The 17,122-nt window shown below is 38.2% G+C and overlaps 1 protein-coding gene across 2 annotated transcripts in view; it reads left to right on the top strand.

The window, feature by feature from the left end:
• The window catches only part of cadm2a (cell adhesion molecule 2a), a 475,827-nt gene that overhangs the window by 446,031 nt on the left and 12,674 nt on the right, over nucleotides 1-17,122 (top strand). The window contains exons 6-9 of one of the 2 annotated variants that reach the window (XM_036594502.1): nucleotides 722-883; nucleotides 3,806-3,896; nucleotides 6,200-6,378; nucleotides 13,054-13,167. In XM_036594502.1, the coding sequence (XP_036450395.1) occupies nucleotides 722-883; nucleotides 3,806-3,896; nucleotides 6,200-6,378; nucleotides 13,054-13,167 (546 nt within the window). The remainder of the gene's footprint in view (nucleotides 1-721; nucleotides 884-3,805; nucleotides 3,897-6,199; nucleotides 6,379-13,053; nucleotides 13,168-17,122) is intronic. The other variant, XM_036594503.1, reaches the window with a different exon arrangement.

The following is a 17,122-nucleotide window of genomic DNA, read 5'->3' as shown; positions in this document are numbered from 1 at the left end:
TCAACATTTAGAAACATATTTCATCTGTTCATACAATCATATGTTCTACAGACTCTACATGGGCAGCTGTCTAATTACACACAACAAAATCAAACTCGTTCAAAAGGATTTTGACACATTCAAGGCTTTAACTTCCTCGGATAGATGAAATCCGTCCAAATGTGTTCAACGGAAGACTTCCTTTATTCAGCAGTGGAAAATCACAGACTCTGGTTGTTCTGAAAATCCTGAATATCCTGCTGTTTTTGAAAGTTTGATAAAAGTGAAATCTGAACTTCAGCCATCTTTGTACACAAAGACGTGGAGAAGCTGCTTGAGGAAAGCTGTATTCTGAGCTTGGAAGCTGATGAAGTGTTCTGGGAGTGCCGATGTGCGTCGCTGCCTAGAAATAATGAATACGCCTCCTCACTTTAGCCAATGTATTCTATTCAAACTGCTTTTTAGAGGGGATGTCCATTCCATCAAACTCTAAAGATACTGTGTACTATAACTTCAAAAACACACAGACATTACATGACATGTACATCAGCAGTACTGCTCAAATCACATTGTTTTTAATTATTGGCATTCACATGCTTCTTTTATTCAGCTCACGCAAACGAACGCACCTGCACTGCAGTCTTAACCTGTATTTTGTTTTGTGTATGTGTTTTGCTTTACATGTTGTTTGGTAGAATAAACTGCATGTATGTAAATGTCTAACCTGTATATTGTCATCCAGGGGCGAAGGAAGTGAATGCCAGTGGAAAGACATTCACAGTCAGGAGCTCTCTGCAGTTGCAAGTGGACCGGAATGATGATGGTGTGGCCTACACCTGCAGAGTGGACCATGTGGCTTTGCCGTCCACCCCACAGCAGGCCACTGAAGTTCTGGAGGTGCACTGTGAGTACCACACCAAGAACTATACAGACTATCACTCCTTAGGCTCCAGCAAGGCTCTAGAACCCATGTGTCAAACACAAGACCCGCGGGCCAAGTCAGGCCTGTGTCACAGTCCTATTTGACTTGTGAAATTATTTTCCTATTTGAATTGTGAAATTTTCTATTCTTACTAGCCTGTTTCACCCTGAGACTCACTACAGTCCCCAGCTTGCACTGCAACACATTGTGCATTCTGACCCCCTTTCCCCAACAACAATCTCTGGGGCAGCGGTTACACAAAAAGATGCCTTAGAATTATTTTTGAAGTATTAAATTTTCCTATTTTGCTGTTGCAGTTTTGGCATATTTTAAATAAAGAAAGGCCTGTTTGGGTTGTGGCAAAATGTTCAGTAAAAATGAAATAAAAACAGAGCTGGCCCACAAATTTGCTGAGATTTTTTAATATGGCCCTTATAGTGGCTGAGTTTGACACCCCTGATATAGAACATTTTATTTTCTGTTTCTTTTTTACAACCCCATTTCCAAAAAAGTTGGGACGCTGTGCAGAATATAAATAAAAATAGTTTTAACTTGCATTTGTGGATGCAGTGATGAACTTTCACAGACTTTCACAGAGTGGTGAACCCCTCTTCATCTTTACATCTGAAAGACTCGGCCTCTCTGAGATGCTCTTTTTGAACCCAATCATGTTACTGACCTGTTGCCAATAAACCATGTATTTTTTTAGTATTACACAACTTTACCAGTCTTTTGTTGCCCCTGTCCCAGCTTTTTTGGAATGTTTTGTTGGCATCAAATTCTAAATGGGTAAATATTTTTCAAAAAACAATAAAATTTCTCAGTTTCGACATTTCATTTTGTTGTCTTTGTACCATTTTCAATTAAATATAGGGTGTTAATGATTCTCACATCATTGAATTTTGTTTTATTTACATTTTGCACAGAGTCCCAACTTTTTTGGAAATGAGGTTGTATTTCATTATTTTCCATTCCCCTGTAAATTTCAGATTTGTTCGGTTTTCAGCTTTTTTATTTTCAAATCCTTGGTTTTAGCTTGCGTAATTAAACTTCCCAAAACCATCATGTACTGGAAAATATTGTTACACTTTAGAATCAACAAAGAGCTAAAATATTTCTCACCATGTATTAAGCAGTGAAGCGTGTTATTATTTTGTATTTTGATTTATTTATTTTGTATATTATTTATTTATTCATCTTATTTTGCTTGATTTCTTTTTCCACTTGACCTATCCATGCTCCAAACATTCTTTCATGGCAAATGTTGCTACATTGGAGAAGCTGGCATTTACACTGTTAGGACAGTGTAACATTTGCACTGTTTGGACAGTGTAACATTTACACTGTTAGGACAGTGTAACATTTACACTGTTAGGACAGTGTAACAGTTTCTTTTGTTGTGTAATCAAATGTTAGCAATTTAGCATGGTGGTCACTGAAATCTGATAAGTTTTGATTAGTTTCAACAATACAGCTCAGCTGTTATGTAAAAAATATAAATGCCAATCTGCAATAAGATGGCAGTAAACTTCAAATGACGCACAAACTAAATGAATCCAAACTTCCACCAAACAAGCTGTTGTAGATGTACATAAAAAGAATTTGGTTTCAGCACTGCTAGAGGCTCACTTTGTGTAGTGGACCAATCACAGTCAGGGGGAAGTCTCAGAACAAATGTAGGGTTCATTTGCAAAAAAATTATAAATGCTGTGTTGTTCAGCGAATCAGCACACAGTGTTTGGATCAAGTGACACAACACTGATGTAAACTGTTTTAGGCAGAATCTCAAATGGCTCCCTTCACCCTGCAAAGTGCAGTATGTAGGTCTCATATATAATAATGGCTACTGCAGCTGAACAGAGCACAATGTGTCTAACAAACAGCCACTTTGGATTTAGTCATGTGTGCACAATTTCATACTGGACATAAAGTTCAATATCTGGATGTAAAAGCCAAAATTTCAAAACTCACATATTGCACAAAACAGGGAGCAGTGAGCCATTTGAGATTCAGCCTTAGGAGTATCAGAGGTTTGATCTCATAGATGTTTAATATAGTACATGGATGGGCTGATAATGTTTTCAGCACTTTACCAACTTTTTTATGTTTAAGAAGGTTTAATATTAAACTTGGAGAAACTTTCAGTCATTACATGGTTTTGTTTAACTCTGAAATTCGGAGTTATCTGCTTTTGCCAAAGAACAATAAAATAATAAAAAAAAAGAATAACATTCATTTATAAGTTACCTGTATTTTATTGAGCTATTTTTACTTAATCAAAACAATCCAACAGCAGTTTGATTGATATTACCTGGAATGCCCAATAAAAAGAATGATGTATGAAAATTCAAAATGGAGATTTCTGTTTTTGCAAATTAACTCTTGAAATGATACAGTGATTAAGGCCAATCACAGTCATAAGGAAGTCTCAGAACAAATGGTGCACTGATTAGGACCAATCATAGTCAGGGGGAGGTCTCAGAACAAATGATGCACTGATTAGGACCAATCAAAGTCAGGGGGGAGGTCTCAGAACAAATGATGCAAAGATTAGGACCAATTACAGGCAGGGGAGGACTCAGATCAAACAATGCAGTGGTCAGGTTTTCTCTTCAGCTAGCACACATTGCAGTGTAGTTTTTGTTTGAGGTACTGCCAGCATAAGCTAAGTTCAGCTGGATTTTTGCCAACTGTCTAGAAAGCTTGTTCAACCTGACAGCAGTTGCTACGAAGGAACATTTGTAGGCAGAGGACGAATAGGTTAATTATATTTATATTTTTTAAGGTTTTAATAGCTTAAATTTTTGTTTGTTTTATTTTACTATAGAAATCATGATATATTGCCTATGAAGTCTTATGATATGTCTACATAATTACCTGTTTATGTCTCTCAACCCCCTGCAGATGCCCCTCGTGTGGAGATCAAGTATTCTCAAGCACTCCCACAGGAAGGACAGCCTTTAAAACTGGAGTGTGTGTCTAAAGGAAACCCCTCGTAAGTCTTTCACACCATCCCAGTCAACTGATTATGATTGAACAGAGCAGAGTGGGAATTACCCACCTTTAGTCTCCTTTGGAAGTTTTCTTTACCCCTCTCTGAGCCTTATGGATCAGCTATCTGAAATTTTATCCGCTAGGAAAGAACTGGTGGGACTGTATTGATTCTGAGTTAGTCTTTCTCTGTAATGGGAATCAAAATTTAGCAACCAAATTCAAACCAAATTTAATTTAGCACCAGTTTTTTTCTAATACATTATCACTATTATCTAATGACTATACAATCTCAAAAATAAAGGTTCCTAAGTGGTTTCTTAATGGCAAAAAAAATTAATTGGTATTAGACTTCTACATTATCTGGAGGTTCTTTAAACTTTAAAAAGGTTTTTTGTACTTACACTAAATCTAATTTACAAATATGGTTCTTTAAAGGACCATCCATTGATCCAATGTACACTCTTAAGAAAGATGGTTCTTGAAAAGTTCTTTAGTAAAGGAAATTCTATATAGAACATGTTTAATTTTTTTTTACATGGTGTACTTGCTCTTCGGATTGATAGACAATGTGTTGTATATGCTTCTACATAGAACCTTTTTGAAAATGGTTCTATATGACACCAAAAAGTGTTCTTCTGTTCTGTTGTTGACATCATAACAATAGCAGAACCCTTTTTAGTGCTATAAAGAACTATTTCACCATGCAAAGAACCATTTAAGCATGACTTTTTTAATATAAATTCATTTAAACTAAAGAACACTTGAAAACCATCTTTTTAAGAGTGTACTTAGAAGAAAGAGTTATTCTATGGAATCATTCCAAAGACCCTTTTGGCACCTTTATTTTTAAGAGTAAAGACTGAAATAAGTAAGGCTGGGTATCATCTATCAAAGTGGTTTGATTCTACTAGAACCAAATTATGTTGCACATTCTGATTCCTTATTTGATTGGTTGCCTGCATTTTTACTACAAAAAGGATTAGGTATTTTATTACAGCAAGTGTACTGTTTGTTTAACGTGCACAATCCGAACTGTGATGGAAATAATTTCTGTGCTAGATATCATTCAAGTTGCTCTGTTTTCAATTAACAGCTTCAAACTGTACATCTTATACTTCGTTGCTGTCGTTTTTCGGTTTTTGACATAATTTGAAAGTGCCTGTTGCTCTTCACATTGTGTGAAAATTTCATGAACAATTTACCAAAAGAAACAGCCCAAATTGGCTTGGATAAAAGTCTGGTTCCACAGACTAACATTAAAAGTAAAGCAGGTTTTTTCCTTTTACTGTAAAGTTAGCAATTTGGAGATACGAGGTTTTCTTCTGGCAACAGCGACTTGTTTTTTTTCCAAAAGCAGTCTGGCACAGCCAACAAAGCTGAATGTTTCTGTGATGTAATTCTTATTTAGCAAGCCAAAATATAACATTTTTATTTCACTAAATAAATATATCTAAACCATACACAGTCTTATGCAAACGTTTGGGCACCTCGGTCAAATTAAAACGTTTTTTCTTGGTAAATATTAAGTACACATCATCTACAGAGAACACATTTCTGCACATTCCAGTGAAAGGTTGCTGTTTATGTGCTGAGTTTAATTTGTATAAATATATAAAATGTGCCATCATTTGCCACAGGACATATTTTATGTTGTTTTTTTCCAATATATTAAATAAAATAAATAAACAGCAGTTGCTTACTTTCACAAAATCAACAAAGCATGAAATTTGACTGGGGTTGTTCAAACTTTTTCATAGTCTGTAATAAACAAAACATCTAACTATTGCATTGTGTTTAAAGCTCCTGTAGTTATTCTGTAAAACAGTACACATAACTTTTACTGTTTTTGGAACCATTTCAAGATATCATCAGTAGTATTGGTTTTAATGTCAAATGATACCCAACCCGAGTAGACATATCAGACACAAAGAGCTGCTTTCTTCCTGTTTTGCACGTCTACACTACCATTCGAAAGTTTGGAATCACCTTATTAGCAAACTATTCACTAAAAGGCTTTTTTAGGTGTTTTATTCAATATTTCAAGGATTCTGCAAACAACAAGTGAAAACATGATAAATTTATAAATAATATAAATAATTTTATCTATTTGCGTTCTTTTTTTTTTGGTCAAGTTATCTGCCTTTTGATTTAATCAGTACTTCTGAAATATGATACACTTTGTAAGTGCATTTTATCGTAACTTAATTCTGATGTTATACAGCTTGTGATTCGAAATTTTGAATGATACTATATTGTGTTACATGTGTGTGTGTGTGTGTGTGTATGTGTGTGTGTGTATCTCAGGCCAGACCCGGTGCTGTGGACGAAAGACGGAGGTGAACTGCCGGACCTGGACCGGATGATCGTAGAGGGCAGAGATCTCACCTTCACGTCTTTAAACAAAACAGACAATGGCACCTACCGCTGCGAAGCCAGCAATCACCTGGGCACCAACCACGCTGAATACGTGCTGTTTGTATACGGTGAGTGCCGCAGAGGAAGCGTTAACATGGCTAACAGAGCATGACCGCGTTAAAAAGCACCTGTCTCATGTACTGAAGTAGGTATTCTCACCCTGCTGGTGACTGCTGCTATATTGTCCCACCATTTAAAAAGCCCCATCTCGCGGTGTCAGTAAAGTAAATACATCACTAACGCTGCCGCCAGTATCTCTTTAAGATTTAATCATTTTCCTCTTTTGGAATCGATTGCAAAGTGACCTTCATGTGGCCCATGAAACCTGAATCTAAAGCCAGCTCAAGAAAAAAAAAAAGTTTACAGAGAGACCATCACTCCGAAAAACCCATTAAAACTTTTCAAAATATTGATGACCGCTCCAGACCCATGCAGTGAGAGAGATCACAGCTCAGTGGCCAGTGAGAGGCCATTTTTTTTGCACGTATGGAGCATGCTTAAAAAACTATTGATATATATAGTACGGTGCAAAAGTTATAGACCACACTTCATTTATTAAATCTACAGACAAAACGGCTATTAAATACAAGTTATTAATTTTTCAATGTCGGAAAAAAAGGAGAAACATTTATTTAACAGGAAATTTACACAGAATTCTCGACAACTAAATATAATATACTTTTCTTCAGTATTTAGAGTGTCCAATCTTTGCCTTTATTATAGCCTCCGTTCTGCAGGAATATTTCTCCACACCTTTAAAGTTCAGTCTTAGAAGTTGGTTGCATTTTATGTTTTTCATGCAATCCAAATAATCCCAAACACATTTAGTGATGTTGAGGTCTGGACTAGGGTGGTCAGCCCGTTGTTCTAAGAATGCCAGCAGCTTCTTTGTTTGCAGATAATCTTTCTGTGTTTTGCAGATTTCCTTCTTTTTTGACAGGACATTAAACAAATTAAGCACAGTACATTGCAGAGGCCATGCATACCAATGAGACACTCCATAATGGAGTTTCTGAATGTGAAATGCTCTAACATTTTTGAATCGCTTTGAACCAGAACCACAATCTGAGGTTAAACATTACTGTGAAATGGTAAAATTTCAGCTGTCTATTAATGCTAGCATTGTCTTTGAGCTCAAAATATTAGATGTGATGTTTATTTAAATATTAACTGTCATCAAACCTTGTTTTTGAGAAAAAGTGTACTGAGTGTTGCAGTACAGTTTTAGACAAATATAAACGAATGTTCAAATAAGTTAGAATATTTATTCAGACATAAGGCAACTAACACCTTTTTCTCTGCCAAGAGTGATAATACATATACACACACAAGCACACACTCCCACACACATGCAGACGTGCAAATGAAAAACAGGCACCAGTGACACGTAACAGCAGTGAAACGTTGTTATTGATAGGATGATATTGAGTAGTGACATTATTCAGCCAATTATGCAGTATCTTTTAGCAGAACGGTTGAGCATTTAAGGCTTTCTTTACTACAGCTTGTAATAAAAGAGAAGGTGGTTGAGACATTGACTTAACTCATTAGCAACATGTATGTCTCTGTCAGACTCATTCTTTTACAGTGGAACTCAGCTAGTCCACCAACAGCATCTTCAGGATCTGAAGCTGGAAATCTGGAAAAAGATCAAATATGCAACACACTATCCATAATCACAGTATTTGTAAATATCATATTATTTACCATTCTTATATTCCTTGGTTTATGAGTTAAGTAATTTATTAATTAAAATAATGGTTGCAAAACTATATTTATTATTTAGTATCCCATGATTTAATATCTAAAATTAACATCATATGAAAGCTGAGACTTTGACCAGATTTGATCAGACACTATTAAAACCCCAATAAAACAGCCCAGAAAAAAGATTTACTCTTAAATCTGGTTTCCACACAAAAGGCCATTGCAAATTCTGACTCAGAACCAATAAACCTTTAAAAAATAAAAGTGCCTAAACTTTTTTGACATGATGCCAAAGCAGAACCACTTTTGATTCCCTGAAGAATCTTTCAATGGAATGAAATTCACTGATATTTTAAAATTTCTGCATAATTTTGTCATTAAGTTGTAAACAAAGTCATTCGGAGTGGTTTGATGTCAAATGCCTGATTCTAGAGGAACTCACTGACTTAGATTACATTCAGATTAGATTTGATTTCTTTACAATGGTGGGGATGGGAACCAGGGGTCACAATGTCCACAACACAAAAGTAGCCCATTTATATAACATTGATAATGAACACTGAACCTACACGTGTCTTCTGAGTTCTGTCTGGTTCCTGTCACCACCACTATGAACAGTAACCTTCACCAACGCTATGAACACCTTGAAATGGAGCAGTTCAAATTAAACCCCTCTGAATAGCTTTGTATGCATCTTAACTATTTAATTACAAATACATTTTAAAGCATCAGTTGAATTCCCCTTCAAAGACCCTTTTAGAAAGAACCTTTAAACGTTTAAAAGTTTGTCCTGGAACCAATCATCCAAGCAAAAACCGTTTAGGAACCTTTATTCATTTTTAGGAGTGTAGAGCGCTCACAAATTTGTGACCCATCTGTTTGGAAAACAGCTTTACGTGCAATGGTTCTCTAAAAGGACAGGAAACTCGAGGATCTCCTGCTGAGTTTGTGCAAAAGCAGCAGAATGGCTTCTCCAGCACTGACACTGCAGCATGGATGCTCTAGCGGTCCGCCAGCCGTGTGCAGCCACATCTGCCGACTCTATCAGCAGAAGCAGCTGCATTGCAATGGTCAGTAGCATAAAGCGGAAACGGTAGAAAACACTTTTCCATCCCTGCTGCTGCCTCCATCACGCAGCACACCCTCGAGCCTGCAGGCTGGAGAGCAGTTTGGTTTGCTGGAACTGTTCCAACTCCAACACTTGCTTTTCTGCTCTTTCCTTTCTCTCGCAGAGAGGTTCTGGGGAAGATTTAATGAGCATGCGGAGTACAGTGTAGAGGTCCGGACTGGGGCCCTTCGAAATGTCAGGCCACTGTAAGGACATGGATAACCAAAGCTTTTAATGATGTTGATGCCACAAAGCTGACAACTTCCTGTGAGAATAATAAGCTAATTGGGTGTCACAAATATAGAGCACCTTGTCTGGATTCATTACTGTCCTTTCAACTGGCACAACAAGTGCACCCACTGCCTTTCATCAATGATTAGCACACAAGCAGTACTGTACAAAAGCTTCCGGCACTCATATGTCGCAGCTTCTTTTTTTATGAGGCCTGTTAAAAATGCATAGCGGTCAGAAGTGGGTAGTACCCGCTTAAATTTACTCAGTTACATTTACTTAACAAGAATTCTGATGGATTCCTGAGTATTTTCAAATCATAATACTTTTACTTGTATGCAAGTATAGTTGTTAGGAAAGTAAGCTATTTTTACTCTGTTACAAATTAATTATTAACCATACTGATTCCTTTTTTTGTGTTCACGTTCTTTAGGTTACATTGCTGACAGCTTCTGTACTACTTTGCCATTGGTCACACCTCTGACTGTTGAGGGTTATCATATTATTTTAGGCCAAAAGTGGATCAAAAAGAGACTAACAGAGCTTAGTAAACTTTTCTATGCTAATGGCTGCAAAATGTACAGAAAAGTTACATTTAAGTGCTTAACATTTCTTTTGTGCTGGTGACAGCATCTGTACAGCTTTACAGTTGGTCAGACCTCTGACTTTTGAGGATCATCATTATATTTTACACAAATAGAAGAGAAGCTACAGCTAACAAACTTCAGTTTCCATGCTAATAGATGGTGCATTAGGTTCTATTTCTATTTGGTTCTACTCAATTTAGCTTTTCTCCCTGCTGCTTCTACTCAGGTTGTTTTCTATAAAGTTTCTTTTACTTTTACCTGACTTTTTCACCGAGGTAAAGATAGTTCAGGCTACTCTTCCCACCTCTGATGGTTATGTGCTACATATGTCCCCAAGCACTCAACATTTCAAGCTATGGAGGCTCATGAGTGAAGGCCAGTCCGTAATGTGTTTGCATTACACACTTAATTAAACCTGGGCCATGAAATTCTCAATCTACCAGAGCGCTCCATCTATTTAGCAAAGCAAAAAAGTAATTATCTGCTGTTGTACCACTGAAGCATTTACTGTAACAAATGTCTCACGTAGCCAGGCTGTGAACGAGCCATTTTGTTTTCCAAAGACAGATTACGATAATGACTTTCACTTCAAAGAATACACTTCTTTTTCCATGGCCAATGCTTATGTAAGCCAGTAATGAAAGCGGTCATACTCTTGTCTTCAATAATAATAATAATCATAATAATTCAATAATAATTCTTTAGTCATAATTGCTTGTGCATTGTAATAAATTGTAAACATATTGTGAACATATTCTGCTCATCTAACGTTCCATTTGGGCAAAATAAGGCTTGTTGCCTTCCTGTGTTCGCTGCAGCAGTGGCGGAGGAACATGAGAAGTGTCGGAGGGGCTTTGCTTCAACAGGCTGAGCGTGGGGCGCGTGCCTTTGAGCTCATTAGAGAGAGAGCAGCCTGCCGATTCACCTTATCAGCCTCAACCCAACTTTACTCCTCAGCCTTTATCGCAGGGCTAAACGCGCTTTATGCATTTCTAATGATCGTGCGGCCCGGCTGAGACAGGCTGCCGAGGTGGATTTGGGATTAAAGAAAAGCTTGAATGTGACCTGCCATTTAAAAAAGCCTGAATAGCTCGATTCAAGTTACAGCACATGGTGATGTTCGGTTAAAGCTGATTGGCATGAACTTTGCTCTGACTTTGCTCATGAATTTTCAAATGGCAGGTAGCAGATGGACCGCGGGCTGACTTTGGCCTGCTCTTGCCACTGATTCTGCCCAGAGATGGATAGTAACTAGGTGCATGTCCTTAGTTATATGTACTCGATACACGCTTAAAAAAGATGGTTCTCCAAGGGTTCTATAGTAAAGAAAATGGTTCTATATAGAAATATGGACACTCAGAGAACCCTTTGCATGATAAAAAGGGTTCTTTGCTTTGTTAAAGGGTTCTTCATATTGATGGGGAATGTGTTTCATATGGTTCTATATCGAAACCTTTTTAAAAAGCGTTCTATATAGCACCAAAACGTTCTTCTGTGGCAGGCTTGAAATTGTAACAAAAGAAGAACCCTTTTTGGTGCGACATAGAATCCTTTTCTATTCTAAGATTCTATATAGAACCATCCACAGCACATTCTCCATCAATTTGACAAACTCTATAACAATGTAATGGACCCTTTAATCATGCAAAGGCTTCTTTGAGTGTTCATGGTTCTAAATAGAACCATGAACATTTTCTTTACTATAGAACCCTGGAAAAAATAAAATTCAGAGTGTACACATTTGCTGGGTTTATACTTCTCTGAGTGTTTTCGAATCATAATCCTTTTATGTCTGTTTAAGTACAATAAGTTTCATAATGTTAATTGACAATAATTGTGACATGTTTATATCTGAAAAAGATATTTTTGATAAGAGTATTTAGATGCAAAAACCTTGACCAGACATTGACTTACTCACTCTACTTGAGTGTGAGTGAGTGCGAGTTCACACATTATGAGATTGAGCTAATTAACCACAAAGATGTTTTTTGCTCATCTCTTCTAAGAGTGCCAGTTATTATGGAGCTCTGAGGAAAGGAATCCATTTTACTCAGTTACTTTTAAATCAGGAACATTTTGTTCTTAATTTCATTTTTAATGTTTTTAATGATTCATTTCATCATGCTACAGCAGCTACATTACTGTGAAATTGGTCACACTGCTGACTTTTGAGGTTTATTATTTTATTTTTAACCGAAGTACATCAAAATGAAAAGAATAGCACATAACTTCAGTTCCTATGCTGATAGATGTGAGATTTAATAATACATTTGGCTGGAGTTCCAAATGTTACTCAGTACTTTAGTTTTACCTGCCACTTTTGAACGTCTACATCTACTTATAATCAGTTGCTTTTGCAGTTGTTTTTAGAAAGGTACTTTTACTTTAGTCCTTATTTCAAGGAATAGTAAAAACTATCTCCGGTTCTGTCATTCAGGAGCTTATTAGGTCATTTATATGACATTTAAACATGTGAATTTAGTTTATTGGATCATATTCATACAGGTCATAATTACCTACATGTCAAAATGTAGGAAATATTTACAACATTTCTGCACATCGTTTGCTTTTTCACATATTTTCAACTGTATGTTTTCCACAGTCCTGAGGTTTGTTGCACTAATGAGAATAACATATAAGGAGTTTGTGAGGTTTTAATGAATATTTGTTTATATCATTTTTTTATGATTGTTTAATAATTCATTATTTTTTAATATTCTACATTAATCCCATCCCATTTAAATTTGCGTTGAGTTCAATAGGAAGTATGTCATCCCTGTCATAAAGCTTCAGATCTTTAAATCTGTAATTTCATAGCAAAATTCTTAATTTGAATGTATGTAAATGTAATGCTATTTTTAGACTATTTCTATTTCTGTTGATTCATTTGTCACGAAATGTTCACACAACTTAAAAGCTCATATTTTTAGAAAGTGTAAAAAATGTAAAAGTGTAAAAAATAAAAATACTAATTGAAAAAAGTTATGAGGTTTTGATATGACAGTGATGATATATGTTGTTCCATTGCTATCTTGATGTATATTTTTTTTGCCTTTGTTGTTGTGTTTGCGTCCATGTGTGTTTGTTTGTTTGTGTGTCCCATTGACCAGACGCCCCTACCACGCCCTCTCCATCCACAACACCTCCCCCTGTAGCCACCCTCCCAGACACCACAGACCCCCTAGACTCCAAGCACTCCGACCCTGCAGTGACCGGTCAGAGAGGTACAGTAAGCCCACCACCCTTCCTCCTGCTCCTCTTTCTCACATGCAACTCTCACTGTCCTTCTCCTTCTACCTGGATGACCTCCCTCTCTCTCACTGTCCCCATCAGCCCGTTTTTTCAAAATCTCTGCACAGTTCCATTGTTGAGATGTAAGCAAAGTCGCTCAGAGAGGTTTAATGTGAAGTGTAAGGAAACTTATCCACTCACATATCTTTACTATGGTGATGTCTACCTGGGTCTCAGTTGTCTTCAATATGAATATATACATTTTATTTGTTCTCCAAAATAACTAGTGTGTCTCTCCACCCTGAATGCATTATAAAAAAGTGTTTTAGGCCAAAATACTAACTCAAAACTATTGTAAACAATGTCTTAGAGACCAGCCAACATATTCTGATATTTTGTATTATATCTTTCTGTGAAGGGGCTTGTAAAAGCCTGAAACTCTTTAGATGTCTGCTTCCTATCACCTCCACTGTGAGTCTAAAATGGAGCAATGGAGGCTCTTCACTACACCTCACGTTCGACCCAGGCGGCCCGAGCTGCCGAGCTGCGGGGAGGCGGAGCGGCGAGCTCTTCTCCCTCGGGTTTCGGCACCACTGTTGCACGGCATGTGCCACCCCAGGCTCAAGGAGGACGCTGGAGGCAGGGTTCAGTGTTGCAGCAGCCGTATTTTATTTCACAAATAAACACAAAGCAAACAAAACCAAACAATCTAAGCTCTGCTAAGCTGTCCACTTTTCAGTGGCTTTCAACTAACTAGACTTTTCAGTCCTTTTACTCAAGCTTTTCAGCTCTTCAGTTCGCTGCTGCTGCTTGTCCCTCTCTCTCTCTCTCTCTCTGTTCCCTCTCAGCTCTTTTAAAAGGCGCTCATGAGGGAACGAGAGCTCGCCGCTCCGCCTCCCCGTCACCGCCCCCAGCTTGCAGCTCGGCCGCCTGGGTCGAACGTGAGGTATAGTGAAGCGGCCTCACTGCGTTCCAGGGGGTGGGGCTCGGGCGGCGGACCTCGGGACTTGCTTGTGCCTCTTGTGGCCGGCACCGTCGTCCTCCTCCTCCCGCCATCACTCGCGTGACTGGCGTCCCTCGGTGGAGCTCGGGCTTTGTGCTCCACCCCTCCACACTCACGGCTCCCTCCCATCTTACTTTTAACTCAGCCCTCATGATGTCCAAATTAGTTTATTATATTACATGTTAATGGAGCTAGCTGGCTAGTTTACTTCACGTGAGCATGGTGTAAGCTGTGTTGTAGCTTGATTAGCTAGCTGTCAAAGCTAACTGTGCTAAAGTAAGCCAGTAAATCATTAGCCTCCTCCCCTGCTAACTGTGGCTCTGCTTCCATCCATATTCCAGTTTAACCCCTGGATTCAACCATCCCTGAACCTCTGACTCTTCTACATCCACCTTTGAGTCTTGTAAGAAGGTTCATGTTTTGTGTACTGTTCTGTTTACATGGGGTTGTACCTGTTCCCAGGGGCCCGTGTTCCCAGAGCCATTTATTTATTCATTTAAATGTCTAGGAAAAAGCCATATATTCCCAGGGCCCTGTGTTCACTCAATGTAATTTTCTAGGAAACAACTCTGTGTTCGCATGGGCCCATGTTTCAGCCTCATTTTGCCTCAGTGACATTTCCTCGAAAAACTTTCCATGGAAATAAGACCTAACATCCATACCTCTGATATATTTTTGAACTTACATTTTCTGATGTTCTGAATAGTGACTAAGGTTATGTATGCTATGCTCTGACTTCTCAAAAATAACGTTACAAGGCTTCTCTATAATATAATATATACATGTATATATAATAATATAAAGAGCGTACTTAAATAAGGCATTTTGATGCACATTTTAGTTCACAATTTCTATTCACTTTCTGAGTTTCAACATATTGATAGACAATAAAACATAAAATATAAAATGTGCCATAACTTTTGCACAGGCCACAGTCTGTTTTATTGTTTCCAGTCTGTTAAATTCACTTAGAAAATCAACAAAACGTATCATTTGACCAGGGGTGTCCAAACTTCTGCATACTACTGTAGGTACACTTTCATTCACATGGCTAGTCCAGGTGCTCGCAGCTAACTTAATTTATGGACGTTCACAATCCTCACACAATCAAACGCTACTGCATATTTGCAATCAATCATTTTGTCCCACATAATTATCAGACCAAAACATTTACTTCTCAGTACTGGAAGCAACTACAGTATGATGGTGTTGATGGCCTCCTGAGGGAATGAGAATGTGCCTGTGCACTGATTAGAGGTTAGTGACTTTGGCTTGGCTCTGTTACATGTTTTCAGCCCTACAAGAACAGTTTTTTAACTATTGGAGCCCAAAGTGGTTCTACTATGGCACAGATTCCGGGTTCTGGAGTATCTTCTACCCTGCATATGTTTTCCTACTCTAATACACCCACTTCAGCTCAGGAAAGGCATGTTAATTAGCTGATTAGTTGGATCAGGTGTGTTGGAGCAGGGCAAACATTAAAATATGTAGGACTAGGGAGTTCCATGACCAGGATTGGGAACCGCTGTTCACTCCAAAGAACACTTTTTGCCAACTTTTATTTTTGAGAGTGTACCTCAACCCTCACACGTGCATCTCAACTAGGAGTCTCATTTGGAAATGAGGTGACCATTCTTGAAATGGTCCCAAAGCTGCCCGGTTCTGTTTTGTTTCTTGCTTCTTTAGGCCTTGTACCTGTGCTAGATAATTGATGTGATTGATAATATGTATCAGGCATTACATGTTCTCCCTTCAGCCTCTGCGTAAGGTTGTTTGAAAGTCTATCGATTTATTATGCAGCGCAGAAGACGCAGCACAGCATGAAGAGCGGCATCCAACTAGCCCTCAAACTCATTTGGCAACTGCTTTGCATCAGACTGCAAGTGCACATACTGTAAGGAATTAGCTTGAGCAGCTGATGTTACATCAGTTAGTTTTAACTTATCTCTATCTGTGCTGTTGTCAAATTAAGCAGAAGTTCAACTGTGCTTGAAGAAAACCTTTCACAAGCATCTTATAGAATTATAGTTATTTTCTTCAGTCTGCCACTTGCCGGTCCCGCATTGCAGAACAGCTCTTTGTGGCTCTCATAGCACGGAAGGTCTGGAGTGTTAACAGCACTTATTTCCTCCGATGCATTAGTTGCCCATCTCGGTGCCTGCGATCAATGGGGGGATTTCAGCAGCGGGCAGCCGGGGCTTAATGAGCATAATAACTCTTCCCCACAGAAGCGCAGGGCCCAGACGATGTCATCAGAGTGGCTCCCATCCCCGTTAAATCTGCCAAGTGCATTTTTATGGCTTGCAAATTAGCCGTGACCTTATGAAGCTGAAAGGTTGAATAAAGTACTTGGGCTTCGGAGAATTTTTTAAATATTTACAGCTCACTTTTCATAATCAGCTCGCATGTCCGCCCTGTCTCGGACCCCCAGGCTGTTATCATCCCACCGAGGCACTTCCACAGACACAGTGATTGGTCATGCCTTTTGTCTCAGGATGGGCAGAAAAGAACGTGGAAATCCATCTCGTTCAGAAAGGGTTCGATTTGGGTTCATTAGCCGGGGACTGGAATAATAGGACAGAAAATATGGAAGAAAAACAAAACAGAAATTCGGAAGAGCTTTAATTGCCACCAAACTTTTTTCAAATTGTCAAACTTTGGCTATGTTTTTTTTTTTTACTAATGCCATGCATAACTGTAGAAGAACTTGTGAAACCACAGCACTGGTTGTTTTAATGGATTCACAGACTGTGCGTAATAGCGAAATGACAATTCTAATATAGCACAAAACTTTAATAGCATCGTATTAAATCAAACAGGCTTAAGTTGGTCGGTGTCCAGTTTCTAAATAGGGCTCTTGCAGGCTATTTAGAAACATATGTATCTTCATGCATTGAGCAGACATCCAGTGTGCACAGCATGGCCGCTCCACGGGGGTGTAATAG

Source organism: Colossoma macropomum, unplaced genomic scaffold (genome assembly GCF_904425465.1).
Source record: "Colossoma macropomum unplaced genomic scaffold, Colossoma_macropomum, whole genome shotgun sequence".
Lineage (NCBI taxonomy): Eukaryota > Metazoa > Chordata > Actinopteri > Characiformes > Serrasalmidae > Colossoma > Colossoma macropomum.
This window is presented reverse-complemented; position numbering and strand designations above follow the sequence as displayed.